The 14,701-nt window shown below is 44.0% G+C and overlaps 2 protein-coding genes across 3 annotated transcripts in view; both read right to left on the bottom strand.

Annotated features, from left to right (window-relative positions):
• Positions 1–1,975: 1,975 nt before the first annotated feature.
• mfsd12b (major facilitator superfamily domain containing 12b) lies at positions 1,976–6,758 on the bottom strand (the record flags this gene model as incomplete). The annotated part of the gene is made up of 10 exons (XM_080536509.1): positions 1,976–2,016; positions 2,866–2,996; positions 3,158–3,252; positions 3,771–3,941; positions 4,114–4,206; positions 4,355–4,447; positions 4,575–4,790; positions 5,091–5,223; positions 5,860–6,070; positions 6,479–6,758. 10 exons carry the CDS (start codon positions 6,756–6,758, stop codon positions 1,976–1,978), a joined length of 1,464 nt encoding a protein of 487 aa, XP_080392635.1.
• A 2,482-nt stretch (positions 6,759–9,240) lies between these two features.
• Positions 9,241–14,701, bottom strand: part of csnk1g2b (casein kinase 1, gamma 2b) — a 30,792-nt gene continuing 25,331 nt past the window's right edge. The window contains exons 7-11 of one of the 2 annotated variants that reach the window (XM_080536195.1): positions 13,615–13,699; positions 13,285–13,433; positions 12,941–13,024; positions 10,698–10,804; positions 9,241–10,258 (exon numbers count right to left, since the gene is read on the bottom strand). In XM_080536195.1, the coding sequence (XP_080392321.1) occupies positions 10,204–10,258; positions 10,698–10,804; positions 12,941–13,024; positions 13,285–13,433; positions 13,615–13,699 (480 nt within the window). In that variant the 3' untranslated portion in view covers positions 9,241–10,203. The remainder of the gene's footprint in view (positions 10,259–10,697; positions 10,805–12,940; positions 13,025–13,284; positions 13,434–13,614; positions 13,700–14,701) is intronic. The other variant, XM_080536196.1, reaches the window with a different exon arrangement.

Genomic DNA, 14,701 nt, shown 5'->3' with positions numbered 1-14,701 from the left:
ACAAAATAGCTTAATGACAACAAAGTCACGCTTTTGGAGTGGCCATCACAAAGCCCTGACCTCAAGCCTATAGAAGATTTGTTGACAGAACTGAAAAAGCATGTGCGAGCAAGGAGGCCTACAAACCTGACTCAGTTAGACCAGTTCTGCCAGGAGGAATGGGACAAAATTCTAACAACTTATTGTGGGAAGCTACCCGAAACGTTTGACCCAAGTTAAACAATTTAAAGGCAATGCTACCAAATGCGATCTAAGTGTATGTAGACTTCTGACCCACTGGGAATGTGATGAAAGAAAGAAAAGCTGAAATAAATAATTCTGACATTTCACGTTCTTAAAATAGACAGGGAATGTTTACTAGGATTACACAATTTTGGAAAAACTGAGTTTAAATGTATTTGTATGTAAACATCCGACTTCAACTGTGTATACTTAATACTTCTTCCAAATATTTGGACAGTGACACAATTTTGCAGACAATGACTGTCTGATGTCTGGAACCCATGGACATCATCAAATGCTGGGTTTCCTCCTTTGTGATGATTTGCCTGGCCTTTACTGCAGCTGTCTTCAGTTGTTGTTTGTTCGTGGGTCTTTCTGCCTTTAGTTTTGTAAAAGATCCTGCAATCATCCACCACTGTTGTCTTCCGTGGACGTCCAGATCTTTTTGTGGTGTTGAGCTCACCAGTGCATTCTTTTTTTCTCAGAATGTACTAAACTGTTGATTTGGCCACTCATAATGTTCCCGCTCTATCTCTCTGATGATTTGTTTACTTGTTTGCAAGCTGAGTCTGCACTTTAAACCCACATTCATTATATAACTGTAACTTGAATATGTTTTGGTAAACAGCTAAAATAACAAAAGTTCTGTCAGTGTCCAAATATATATGAACCTAACTGTAGGCCTGTAGGATGGGCACATCCTAGATCATATATGACATGAGCATTATGCCACATTTGGAAATGTTTAATCTGGACAAAAATCATCCAAAAATCTACCCATACTCAAACATTTAGATTCCCACATCAGACACAGGCACACAAGCACGTTGATTCCACTTCGGACTTTGATTCCCTTTTCAGTGTAAAAAAGAACAGGGGGACATTTCACTAAACTGCCATATTAGTTTGCAACAATGCAGAATTAGAATACAATATAAACAAACATATTGTTGCTTTAAATAGTCCATCAATTCATAGGATTAAAATCTCCAAAAATATATATTTGAAATGTCATCACCATCATCATCCTTAACTCCCGGAACCGTCTCCGGTACATAGAATATTCAGATCAGATCAGAGAGCCTTTCATGTTTCATGTCAAATAAAATAAAAAATGAAAGGATAAATGCTCACAAAACTCTCATTCAATAAACAGGATGATACATCCATAAACATTTATGAGAGGCAGAAAGAGATACAGACAATAAAGGTGAAGAACAGAAGTAGGGATTGACCCCAGAAGTCTGTCCTATAAACTAGACTAAAGATGGCTACTGATCCATACACTGCATGGACAAAGACAAGGGTCATCTTTGGGTTCAGAAAGTAGTAATTTTGCCCCTCAGCACTGCGTCTCCTGAAGACACCCGCTTTCCCCCTCTACTGTGTCCCTAAAAACTTCTATTGCCCCCTCTTGTACTGTTTCTCTGTTTCTCCAGTGTCAAAAAAGGTTTAGAAGAAGGTGATAGAAGAAGGTTTTTCCTTCTATCAATGGCCCCGGGCCTGAGCTGGATTACTCTTCCTGCTACGACTGGTGGATTGAAAGTCGCTTTGGAATAAGGCGTCTGCTAAATGCCAAAAATGTAAAATGTAAAATGTAAATGTAGTAATTCCGCGTTCCCTTTGGTCTCAAAGATAGGTAGGTGTCCACAGACCATGTCCAGGAAAAGGGCACAATGTTATTCTCCAAGAATGAGTCATTGATGTTGAATCTCTGTTCTTCTGTTATCTGCTGTTCCGTCCGCATCACTTATCATCTGCCTGACTCAGCAGAGACAGAGACAGTATTGATGCCTATAGGGAAACAACACAACAGGAATATGGCATATTGTTATTGACGGTATGAGAAAGAACTCAATCTTTGGGTCAATTCAGTTTCAGTTAGGGTCAATTCAGGCCAGAGGATAAACTAAATTGATTATTTGTCTATGTGGAATTATTAAATAATGAATTGAAATCCCCTTGGTTTTAGATAATCATAACTGAACCGTATGTTCAAGCCAAGTGTGCTCATGTCAATGTTGTGTTGTTTGAGGTGAGCCTGTATCAAATGTTCTGGTGTAGTATTATATGTCAGTTTTATGACACTAGAGGGCGATGAGGCTTCATTTTATGCAAAAGAGTCCTCATGGGTTAGGGTTAGGCTAAACCAGGCTAGTCTCCCAGAGGGGGATATCATGATGATGTAGCAGGCTGGTAAGCCACTGCCAGTATGTAAGAACCAAATACCAAGTCAGTCACTGGACTTTTCAAGGATTAGCAGCTAAAGCTTGTAAGTGAGATGTATTAACACTCTGATTGTTAATACTGAACACAGCATACAGTAACAAGGGAGAGTCACAGGGTCAAGCCACGACACCCTCCTCCAACATGACACTCACAACCTACTGACCAGGTACTGTGTGTATGTGTGTGTGTGTGTGTGTGTGTGTGTGTGTGTGTGTGTGTGTGTGTGTGTGCGTGTGTGTGTGTGTGTGTGTGTGTGTGTGTGTGTGTGTGTGTGTGTGCGTGTGTGTGTGTGTGTGTATGTGTGTGTGTGCGTGTGTGTGTGTGTGTGTGCGTGTGTGTGTGTGTGTGTGTATGTGCGTGCGTGCTTGTTTGCATGTGTACCTGTGGTTACAAGGTCTGATTTGAAACACTTACATTGGCGAATCCTGATAGGCCACTTGAAGATTGTGAAAAGGGAAACAGCTGCTGCCAAGGCCACGCCCCCGGTGACGATCACCATGACGTATTGGTAGAAGCACACACAGGCCGGACAGCATGTATCTGTACTGTAAACAAACAACATCAAATTCCATTAATCTTCCTGGTGTGGGACCGGTTGCCCATGTGCTCTGCAGGAGCACTGCCTATCTATCGTATCTGCACCTTAAAGAAGGAGCCTTAAAGAAGGTGTAGATACGATAGACAGACAAACACATTCCTTACTCACCGACAGGGAAAGAGGCTCTGTATTATCATGACCCCAAGGCCATTAGCCACCTTGTCTGTGAAGCTCATGGCTCCGTACACGAAGGCCCCGCTTTGCTGCCAAACAAGGAGAGAACACAGAAGGTCAGAGTTGGACGCTGACACTTCACAACAGTTGTCGCCACAGGAAAGATGACTCATGGAATGCAGGGTTCTCCAATTCTGGTCCTGGTGACTGATTGTGGTGTGTGCAGGATTTCTTCTTTTCCGCCACAGAAATGGGCCTTCTATTTAATGAATCACGGTTCCAGTCTGAAGACTATCGTTCAGTCAAATATGAACCAGGTGTGTTGGGACCTTGGCAGGGGGGCAAAAGCTTGTGAACCACCCAGAGTTGGCGAACCCTGATCTAGAACATGTCATCTTAATAAGTGAACAACATCGTCTCACATGTGGTTGTCAGACGCGTGAATCTTTACTCATGGTAATATCAAGTAACAGCGACCGTCGGCCGTCAACCAACTGTCAATCAACCCCAGCTGTATTTTACGACAGCTATTGTTATCAGAACAGAACATACAGTATGTTGAAGGGGGTTTCCTGGCTTCTAGGAAGCCCCTTCACAGGCTTCCTACCGTCTGATTTCCAATGAGTTTGGCTGTCATGGAGAGTGACATCACCAGGATGGTGGCAGACCCCGCCCCCAGCAGCACAGCGGCTCCGTAAACCCACTCTCCCATCTTCAGGTCCAGTAGCACCCAGAGAGAAAACCCCAGGACCAGAACCAGGCCTAGGAGGTAAGTCATCTACAGAGGAGGGGGGGGGCAGTCATTTGCTTTATAAAGTTAGCTGTACACCAAAAACCTAACAAAGAACAACAGATTATTTTATTGTTTTCGATTTTTATTCGATGATTCCGAGACCGTTTTAGAAATCACCCACAATGCACTTCACCGTCACTGAGAGAGGGGGACTCACGCTTATGCCGATGAGCTTGGTGACTGGCTTCAGGATCAGAGAGCACACGAAACCACTGACATACATCACCAGAGGAATGGTGGCGATGAAGTTCTGGAAAACGAGAAGGAAACTAGTCAAGCGAACTGCCATTGTATCAGTTTCACAAACACACAAAGTGATTCTGTTTGAGTTTTTTGGGTAAATGATGATGACATCCCTATTGTGTCCTGCAGGCATGAATTTAGACACACACACTTACCTTTGGCAGCAGCAGGGAGTTGGTGAGGTACATGGAGATGTAGGTCTGAGACAAGTTGATTATCATCCTGGTGCACATGTAGAGAAAAGCCACCTGGGACCAGGAGAAAAGAAAAGGTCAGGTTGACCAAACATGTTGAACTACTATACCCACAAGAACATTACTTTCTGTGTGTTGTTCCACAGCCATACACTTATATAGACTAGACCAGAGAGCAAACCTGGTAGAAGGCGGGCTCCTTCAGCCAGTGTTTCCATTGGAGGAGAGGTTGTGGCGGAGATGGGATGGCTTCGGAGCACGAGGAGATCAGAGGATGGTTCTCCTCGCTCTCCTCGTCTGACGCAGCCTCCGCGGCGGGGGCCCCCCCCTCCCGTGTGCCCAGGTGGAAGACCAGCGAGAACACCACTCCCACCCCCAATACGATGAGGGCCAGGTCCTAATGATAGAGAGGGAGGGGGGGGGGGGGGGGAAGAGAGAGAGGGGGGGTAGAGATAGATAGACAGAGAGAGAGATAGAGAGTAAGAGACAGAGAGTGAGTGAGACAGGGAGAGAGAGAGTGAGAGAGAGTGAGAGTGAGAGAGACAGAGAGAGTGAGAGAGAGAGAGACAGAGAGACAAAGTGAGAAAAAAAACTGGAAAGAACTACCTAAATCCCCAGGAGTGCTCGAGGTCAGCACCACCTAGCAACATGACCTCTGATTGTTGTGTTGCAGAGACACTAAAGGACAGTGGCTTACCCTGAATATGGGGATGTCCACACGGCCCAGGTTGTCAGTGAGGGAGGGATTGTCACTACGCTGGGCCTGGAAGTGAAACAGCAGCCAGGCCACAGCGTACACGGTGATGTTGGCAATCACTGTGAACGCATACCTATGCAGGGAGGACACAGGAACGCATGCAGCGGGGGAACTATGTTAGGAGATCTCACTGATAACTGTGAGAAAAAGAAAAAAAACACCAGCTATATTCTTATAGGATATGTTTTGTTTTTTTTACGCAATACATTCTGATCCAGAGCCATGTAAGAGTTTGTTTGAATCTATCATCAATCCAAATATATATATATGACTTCCCAAAAGTTGTTATTTGCATGTCTGAACAATAGACAATAGCCATTTTACTTTCATTTACTGTTCAGTGTCAACTGAGGGGATTTCCTGCAGCATGTTTTCCTGAAGGAGATGGAAGTCACCTAACTGGAAGATTAGGTTTTCACCCAAATATCTGTACTGGCTGTTTTGATGTTCTAAAAACTAGGCAGGTACAGTGAGCACTATTATGTCTCCTGTGTCTCTTACAATCCCTTGGAATATTATTGACGAGTACTGCACAGTACTTTATTTGTCAATCTGTTCAAACAGAATGTGGTCTTTAGCTCTGCTCTCACGCCCTTGCCTTATCTACCGGCAACAGCCTCAATGGGCATGATACATCCTGTTCCTTTGACGTTTCTATTCCCACTGAGCGAGGTGAGTATTGTAATGGTCTGTGGTCTGTGGTCCCCACCTGTAGGCTGTGAGTTCCACCTTGGCGTGCTCGGTGGACACCAGCTCAGGGATGAGAGAGAGGTGGGAGATCTGGGTGGAGGCCCAGCCGAACTGGAAGATGATGATGAAAGGCATGAAGTAGAGGAGGTCCACCCACTGGGGAGTGTTCTCATCACAGCCCAGACACGGGTTGAAGATGAAGGGGAAAGACACCAGAACGCTGATAGTTCCTGTATAGGGAGGGGAAGGTGTGAGGTCACGGTAGGCTAGCTTCACCTCAGTGATGGGTGGGTCCCATCGAGCACATTGGACAGGCAGGTACACTCTTTCCAAAACAATGAGAACACACCGTGGGATAAAGTCAAGAAGCCCTTGGTTCATTGTTGTTGTAATAAACCGGTCTGTTTAGATCACATTCATACACATACCTTTCACCTAAAATAAATGTAAAAAACTACTTAATACATCTATATGTGGTCCAATAGAGGTATGATTTCATAAACCTATTGCTGAGTACCGTTATGTAGTTCAATTCTAAGTCCTTGACCCCCAGAGCATCTCAACTAATTGACAAATGACAGGCGTTTTCAATCCAATACCTCGGGCTTATAATATGAATATATTTTTTAAATACTTACCCACTAAATGCCATGTTTTTCTTTTTCCATACGCTCCACATCCTTGTGTCCCGTCTGACTCGTATCCGACCAGAGGCGTGCTGAGCCCGTCGGCGACCTGACCCACGACCAGGAGTACCCCTGCAGAGGTGCTGGACAGTCCCAGGACGGAGTGGTAATAAACCAGCAGGTAGCTGAACCACAGAGACGCGCAGAGGTCGTTCAGAAAGTGACCCGCTGCGTAACTCAACCGCCCGGGGACGGTTAAAGACCGCTCGCTAGACACTAACCGGTCGGACATAGCTATACCAATAATGTACCCCCTAGTTTGATAACAAGGGGAAAAAAGTAACTCGACAGTTCCCTTTCGTTATCCACCCATTTAAATGTATGTCGTTTTTTCCCCCATAATTTAAAAATGTTGTCACATGAACAAACGATAAGCTGCTGCGTTGGACATCTCCAAATGCGCTCCCCAAAGACGCGTGAGTCCGGTCAACGTAAATTGCTGGGTGAGCTGAAATGGTTGAACACAAGCGGTTAGAGTAATCCTGAAACCAAAAGTTTGACTTAAAAGTGTCGATTTACACAAACATCCCGTAAAGTAGACTCATGTTTTCGGTGAGTTCGTGCGTTCTTGGCGCGTTTCTCTGAATGACACTGAGCGACAAATGCCTCGAAAGAATATACACGATATAGTGTGACATATAAGTTACTTAAGAACACAATTGTGGGTGGCAAATCTGTCAGATCAATGACGGGTTTCCTCTTTTCTTACACACGTCCAGTCAGGTGGGCTTGCAGACAGCCCAGTTCTAGAGAAGTGCCCTTTTTTTGCATAGTTTCACTTCCCATTTCACTTCACCAAAATAACAACAGTGCCATTTGCTGAGGGCAGACATTGAAAACCTCAAATTTCATACACGCCACAAAACAAATAATAAGAAAAAGGTCGATTCTTCTTAGATCCCTAAAATCATTCGTATGCCCACACATATTCTAATGATTCAAAACAACCAATTTAGTATTGAATTTCCATGTCTACACAATATCAAGGTTTTGTTTTTATATACAGAATATCATACAGATTGATCACCCTCCCCATGTCAACACAATCAGTGACATTTTCATACCCTAAAGGGGTAAATATAATATACAGTAGGCTACACCTGAGTTCAGACCCCACTGTAGTGTCTATGGAGATCTGAATGATGAAAGTAAAGTGTATTGTATTGGTGAAACTCATCTTCAAACTGTTCGCCAGACCACTCAGGATATAAAAGACATCACAAGGGCACATTCAACATCCTCCATTTACCCACTAATATGTAATTACATATGTACAAAGAAACACTGTTTCTCCAATGGGCTCTAATGCATTTTTAAATCTTCACAGAAAAACATTTTCCATCCCGTCTCTCCTACTTCTCTCAGCTGGAGATGTTTATGAAAATGTTCACGTATGACTAAACATTATGACTATGAACACCTCCACCCCTATGCCCTTCATGCTGTATGTGTCACCTCCAGAAAAAGACTATACATAGGAATGACCTCCTGCATCTCATGACAACAATGGTATCACATGGTCATGACTCAGGTTCACATGGACACAGGCATACACGATTTAAAGAGCATAGTGGGGTAACAGTCTTTTGTATCAGGGGAAACAATACTTCCTATAACATGGAGGGGAAAGGGAGGAGGATGGGCAGGGGGGGGGGTCTTTGCTTATGTACTGATGTATATGTGGGCCCCCTCAATAGCCCAATTTCGACAGCGGTGCCGAATTAAAACAAGCCTGTTCACTAAGCTCCAAGCACCAGGCTTTGAGCTCTAGCTGGCCGCTAGTTAGCCATGGTACACTGGCACCACTGTGGAAACCTGACCAGGTCTGCCTTCTCTGATGAAAACACCATTGTGGACAACTGTGATGTAGGAGATAGACGACAGAGCCCCAAGTTGTCCAACACACATCTCATTTTAGGCCATGGAAAACATAGAATTACAATGTTCAGGCAAAAAGATACATGGAAACTACTGTATGTTAGCAGCAAGGAACTCCAACAGAACAGAACAGTTGTGTATCCAATACAAGTCGGGTGGCATCTTCAGTCACTGATGACCAGTCACCTCCTTTCTGAGAGACAACACCATGTAAACACTATGTAAACCCTACATACTTGCCTTGCCATTAACTGTGATCCTTCTCTTAAAAATAAAAATCTTATTTAAAAAAACAAACAAAAAAACAAATTGGAGCGTAAATCTAACTGTCATCAATGACTAGAATTGCTTCAGCTTGCAACGGACACGCTTATGGTTCCTTGTTTAGACTGCCCCTAGAGAGGGAAGTACACCCATGTATGGATATATTGATTGTCGTAGCTGAGGAGGACATGTGGACTGTGGCTGTGATGGAGGGGCGGGCCTCACAAAGCCACACACCTGGCATACAGGTGGATGACATCACAGACAACACTTTCAGAGAGAGGTACGAGCACACACACATACGCAAACCCCCATGAGCAACATTTGGAAACAGTTCCGATAAAATCTCATTGCGGGACACTTACTTGAGCTTTAAACATTTTACTTGGAAAGGCACAAACTATGATTTCCTGGTAAATTATTCTGATGTAAGAAATAAAATCGAAAGACATATCTTGTTTCATGTAAATTGACAACATTTTTTCGGCCGTTACGCAGATATAAGCCTTGTATAGGACTCTTCCTAGATCAGTCTTTATTAAAGTTGTTTTCTTGTTTGTTAATTTCAAACCTAGAATTTTTCCACTGTATTTTTTTCTTCTTTTTTTTTTTTCAAAAAGTGCAATAATAAGAAGAGAGGTTAATATCTGTTTCTCTCACTCTTCCACAGTACCTGAGGCCAGTGACTGTGCTACAAAGTCCACATTGACAGACAAAAAGAAAAAAGCTGGAGAAAAAGAAGAAAAAAAAAATCCAGAACACTACAACATAAAAGTAAAAGTTTTGTTTTCAATCCAGGGAGTCGACTTTGAAAACAACTGAGGATTAAATTACAAAAAAAAAAAAGAAAGAAAAATTACATAAAAATCCTCCAAAATTCTGCTTTAGATGAAATGCTTCCTGTTGCTTTCGGTGATTCCAGAGTTAACATTAGTATAGTTCATTCTTGCCTCTTACCTTGATCCCACAAATAAAGAACTATTTCTATGGAACAGATTTCTTTCACTTGACCCACTGACAGTTCCCCTCAGGTCATTGGCTGTTGAACAAATACATGTTCTGTATGGAATCTAGAATACAACAACTGTTTCAAACAGCATCTTTTTTTTCCTTTTTTTTCTTTTTTATATATTCACGTCACGGTATTCGCGTTTCGTTGTTACAGCTTTTTACTTTTTGTCAATCCCCCTTTATAATGCATGTACTTAATTGTTTCTTTCTTTATTTTCTTTTTTTAAAGGAACCAGAGTCTGTTGTGAAAGTCCACTATTAGTCTGTAGGACAACAACATTCCTTTACTCGGCAGTAGCAAGGGGGAGCACTGAGAGAGAGATAAAGAAAGAAATAGAGAGGGAGGGAGGTAGGGAGAGATGGAGTGAGAGAGAAAGGGGGGGGGGGGGTGAGAGAGAGAGAGAGAGTGAGAGAGAGAGACTGGGAGAGGGAGTTAGGGATGGTGATCGGTGTGTGTAGTTGCCTCCATTTAAAACTTGACAGTGACCAGAATGTTTCAAGTTCTCTCTGACGTCGTCTTCTCTCTACTTGTGCCTCTGGAGGACTTTCCTCTTTCTCCTCTTGAAGAAACAACAGCACCTGCAGGCAAGGAGAGAGACGCCTTTACTTTCAAAGGAAATCAATTCAGCCAAAACAACAATCAACAACATTATAGAAGAACTCTGAAACCAGACTAATCAATGGTGTACTTGCAAAACTTGTGCATCAGGGGACGCTGGTGGAGGTAGAAATCGGAGGACGGGCTTATTGGAATGCACTGAAATGCAACATGTTTCATACCGTTCTGCATTTCATTCCATGCATTACAACGAGGCCGATTTCTACCTTCCCCAGCCTCCTCTGGTGTGTATCCAGTAACTAACCAGGGGCCAGTTGCATACACCTAGTTAGAAACTGGTCTAGGGGCCTACTAGCCTGGTCTTATTGTAGCTGTAAGGCTAGGCCATTTTAAGATAGCCAGTTGCATAGTTAACGTTGACTCACTTTTAAGATTGCCCCCCCAAAAAAGCTGTCTTACTTTGTATCATCAGCCACCTCGACCTCGGTGGGAGCAGTGATGGGAGCGTTGGAGTGTCCTGCGGTCGGATCATCAGTGTTCAGCTCTCCATTCGTTGAGCTCATCACCTGAACACAGAAGCACAGGTCGGGTGAGGACAGAGGATTATGATGGCTTGGGAATTAACACGTTTATATGAACATAGAGTCGACAAATCACATGTTTTGTTTTTCCACCCTTCCTAAAAAAAAGAAAAATCTGCATATTAGCTCTAGCTATGTGATTTTACACCGAAATATATACAATAAATATTTTAGTACAATAAACAGCCAACCATGAAAAAGGGTGCATTTCCTCGAATAAAAACTAGATGGCATAGTTGCTCTATGAATAGTCCTTGACGCTTCTACCATTTGCCTGTGCAAAAAAATAAATAATCATATATTACACCTTTAAGACTATAGGGCCACTTAGTATTCCCATTCCCATTCCCAGTTTTCTGATTACGGTGTCAGGGGAGTAGCCTAAAAACACATCTCCTCTGAGCTGCTGTTGCCCCCCTTCAGCCCTTCTGGGTTGGGTCTGAGCTGAGTTCATATGCCATCACGGCCTCACAAAAGCCTTTTCCCCTCAGGTTAAACTGACAGTGGCCGCGTGGGACCCTGTCTGTGCCGCCCTTCCCTGTGATCAGCCTAGAGCAGATGAGTGAAGCGCAGCAGACAGCGCGAGCAGAGCAGTGAGCAGACAGCACGAGCAGAGCAGTGAGCAGACAGCACGAGCAGAGCAGTGAGCAGACAGCGCGAGCAGAGCAGAGAGAGGGGGGACAGAGAGAGAGAGAGAGAGGGAGGGAGAGAGAGAGATAGAGAGAGAGCAAGGGGGAGGAAACAGACACAGACACACAGCCATGCAGTGGCATGCGCAAGCAGTACCTGGACAGAGCCCCCCAGCCTATCAGCCGTGAGACGTGACCCCAGAGTCTCCTTATTGGTCACTGGAGTTGGCTGAGAATCACTTCCTTTGGGCTCAGGCGACTGACGCAAAAGAGCACAAGGGGGGGGGGGGTGGGAGGCAGGTGATGGGGGAGAGGGAGTGGAGGGGTGAGAGGGAGTGGAGGGGTGATGGTGGGTGGTAGTGTGGTGGGAAGAGAGTGAGTGAGTGAAAAAAAAAAGGGGGAAAAAAAGGACTTTTTTTTTTCACAGAAGACATCTCCCAAGCAGAAGCAGGCTTGTTAATACAGACTCTATGAATGTTAATAGAAGAAATTAAAGAGCAAAACAGGAAAAAAAAGCGAAGAACCAACTGACTCATGCAGGAGTGAAGGAAGCGTCCTTGATGGGAAACACAATGCATCTAGTTACCGTGTTATTAAATCTATATACGTCTCCCGATCAGCCTCGCTATCCAGGGCTTCTACAATGAAAACAATGGCTGTTTCGTGGTTCGAAACGTGTTCTTTGTCAAGGTTCAGAAACTAGAATGGATCATATTCATTACGTTGTACTGGAGAATAATAAATGGGGCCGCAGTCCACAGGACAAGTCAATCATAAAACCTGCTGTGCGCTTTAGCCTCGGAACTGATGAGTCAGACTCATGAACTATGAAGACGTAATTTGTCTGCCTTTATCATGTGAATCAGCACCTCTTTAAACCCTGGTAAGGGGACACCAGAGAACTATCAACATACTACTACTGGATCTGTCCAGTTGATGGTCGTGTAGGATCAAGGCTAGAACAGGCATGCCCATAAATAATATAAAAACAAATAAAAAAAACAAAAAGTATGCAGTTTTTACCACACCAAACTTAAGCAAGCCGCTTCTGGTCATTACTTGTGTGAAGGACGCACTGTGCTTTTTCCTCATACAGGCAATGACGAGTGCTTAGGGAGGCAGGATGTGTGCATAACCTTCAACAAACTCTCCAATAAAAATAAACGAATTAAAGACTTTAAGCGACGTCCCTACATTTCAACACTTTCACAACTACTGTAGCTAACAACGCCGTCGTGAATAAACGGGTGTAAATGACCCTACTTAAGTTCCTCTTCGATAGTTTAGAGAAGATTTAGGTAAGAGTGATTTAGGTAAGAGTCAGTCAGAGTATTTGTAGTTGAGCTGAGGCCAACACTCTCCAGGAAGCTGGAAGCAGGAGAGGGGAGAGGGGGGGTTGGCTGTTGCCTTGGAGACGGGGGGCGGGGGACTTGATTGGCAGGCTGAGGTGGGGTGGGGTGGGGTGGGGCGGCGGCGGTGGTGGTGAGCTCACCTGGTTTTTGGTCTGCTGTTGTGCTTTGTCTCTGCTGCTGGGCTGCTGGGGTGTGTCACTGGGGATGGGGCCTATCGGTGTGGGCTGTGGTGGAGGAGGAAGTGACACGGCAAAATATCAACAGGCAAATCAGAGTGAGTTTGGTGAGATAGAACAGTTTGAAATTCACTAAATAAAGACAAGATTTTTTTTTAAATAAAGCCTTTTTATCACCGACATAACAAAAGGAACTTTTCAATTCGATCCAGCTTATGATTATTTACAGAAAAGATAACTGAATTGATATTCTTTAGCCAGGAACAAAAAATGCTGAATGGCGAATGTCGAGGTAGAGAGGGACTCACGAGGGGCTTGCCGACCCAGTCATATTCGTAATCAAAGACGTAGCCGTTCCTGTCAAAAAGGTCAGTGAAGAGTTTCCGTAAGTAGTCGTAATCAGGCTTTTCAAAGAAGTCCAGCCTCCTCACGTAGCGCAGATAGGTGGCCATCTCTTCTGCAGCAGAGGGGAGAGGGGGAAAAGAAAGAAATTATTATTTAATCTGCATATAAAACAAAAAAATCAATTTTAAAATATAATAATAAAAAAAATACAACATCCATAAGCCAAGCCATGATGACTGCAAGGTTCAAACAAATCAAACTAAGATGGCGGCAGCGGTGGTGGAGGTACTGACCGGGGAAGCTTTCACAAAGCACTTCAATCGGCGTTGCTCGCTTGGTATCTCCAATTTTCTGATATCTCTCCTTCAACGTGTCCGCCTGGAATGGAAAAAGAACACAACCTTTGTGAGGCGGCAGAACAGTTATTCTACCCTCCCACATCTCCCACAGCAGAGCAGAGAACTACAGAGGTACAGAATGCACTGCGTCCTAGATTCTGGGCCAAAACGTAGCTGGGGGCAGTGTAATCCAATGGGTATAAATAATATTCAAATTCAAAATATATCGTATGTAAATAACAATCGCCAAACAAATCCTCCATTTCATATTTGGAGACATCTCATGGCTATGCACCAGTGTGTGGGGGGGGTTTGGTGATGTTGATCCAGTACTATGAAGGGCCTTTGGTTGGGGGAGAGCAAGGACCTCACAGGCTTGAAGGGGAAATTTACCTGAAATCCATTTTACATCCCAAAAAATGACATCAGATGAGAGTTGTTGCACTCTGACCCTGCTCTACCCTGCCAGTGACTCCCAGAGAGCAGCACACGCTAGCTCTGGCACTTTTCAATAGAACGGCCTCGCGTGGGAGGGAGAGGGGAATCTTGGGAGAATAGAATTTAGGAATTGAATCAAATGGACAATTTGGAACATCAGGACTGATGAGGGCATTCAAAGCGAGAAATCTTGACGAGGTCATTTTAAAACTATTGAAAAATGAAAACAACAAACCCACTGGATCACAGGGTCAAATTCTGCTTTAAGTGGAGGAGTTAGTGACTATGTACCAGAGTGTAGTATGTCCACTGACATTTACAACAAGTTACTGCAACAACTGCAGGGTCAATAACATCAGTGAGGCACAGATCCTATCAATTACGGATTACACAATGACCAGAAATGAAGCGGCGCATTAGTTCAGTCCCGGGGCACTCTAAGTCAACGTTGCAGCTGTCCGTCAGGTGACAGGACAGCTGGTTCACAGGTATGTAAAAACATCCAATCACATGTTCAAGGGACGGCCAAGTCTACATTTCCTCCGTAGCATTCGACAGCTGTGACTTGGGTGCGCTGGCTATGAGAGTACATTTTATGTGGTCA

Source organism: Nansenia antarctica, assembly GCF_963989245.1.
Source record: "Nansenia antarctica genome assembly, chromosome: 7".
NCBI classification, from domain to species: Eukaryota; Metazoa; Chordata; class Actinopteri; order Argentiniformes; family Microstomatidae; genus Nansenia; species Nansenia antarctica.
This window is presented reverse-complemented; position numbering and strand designations above follow the sequence as displayed.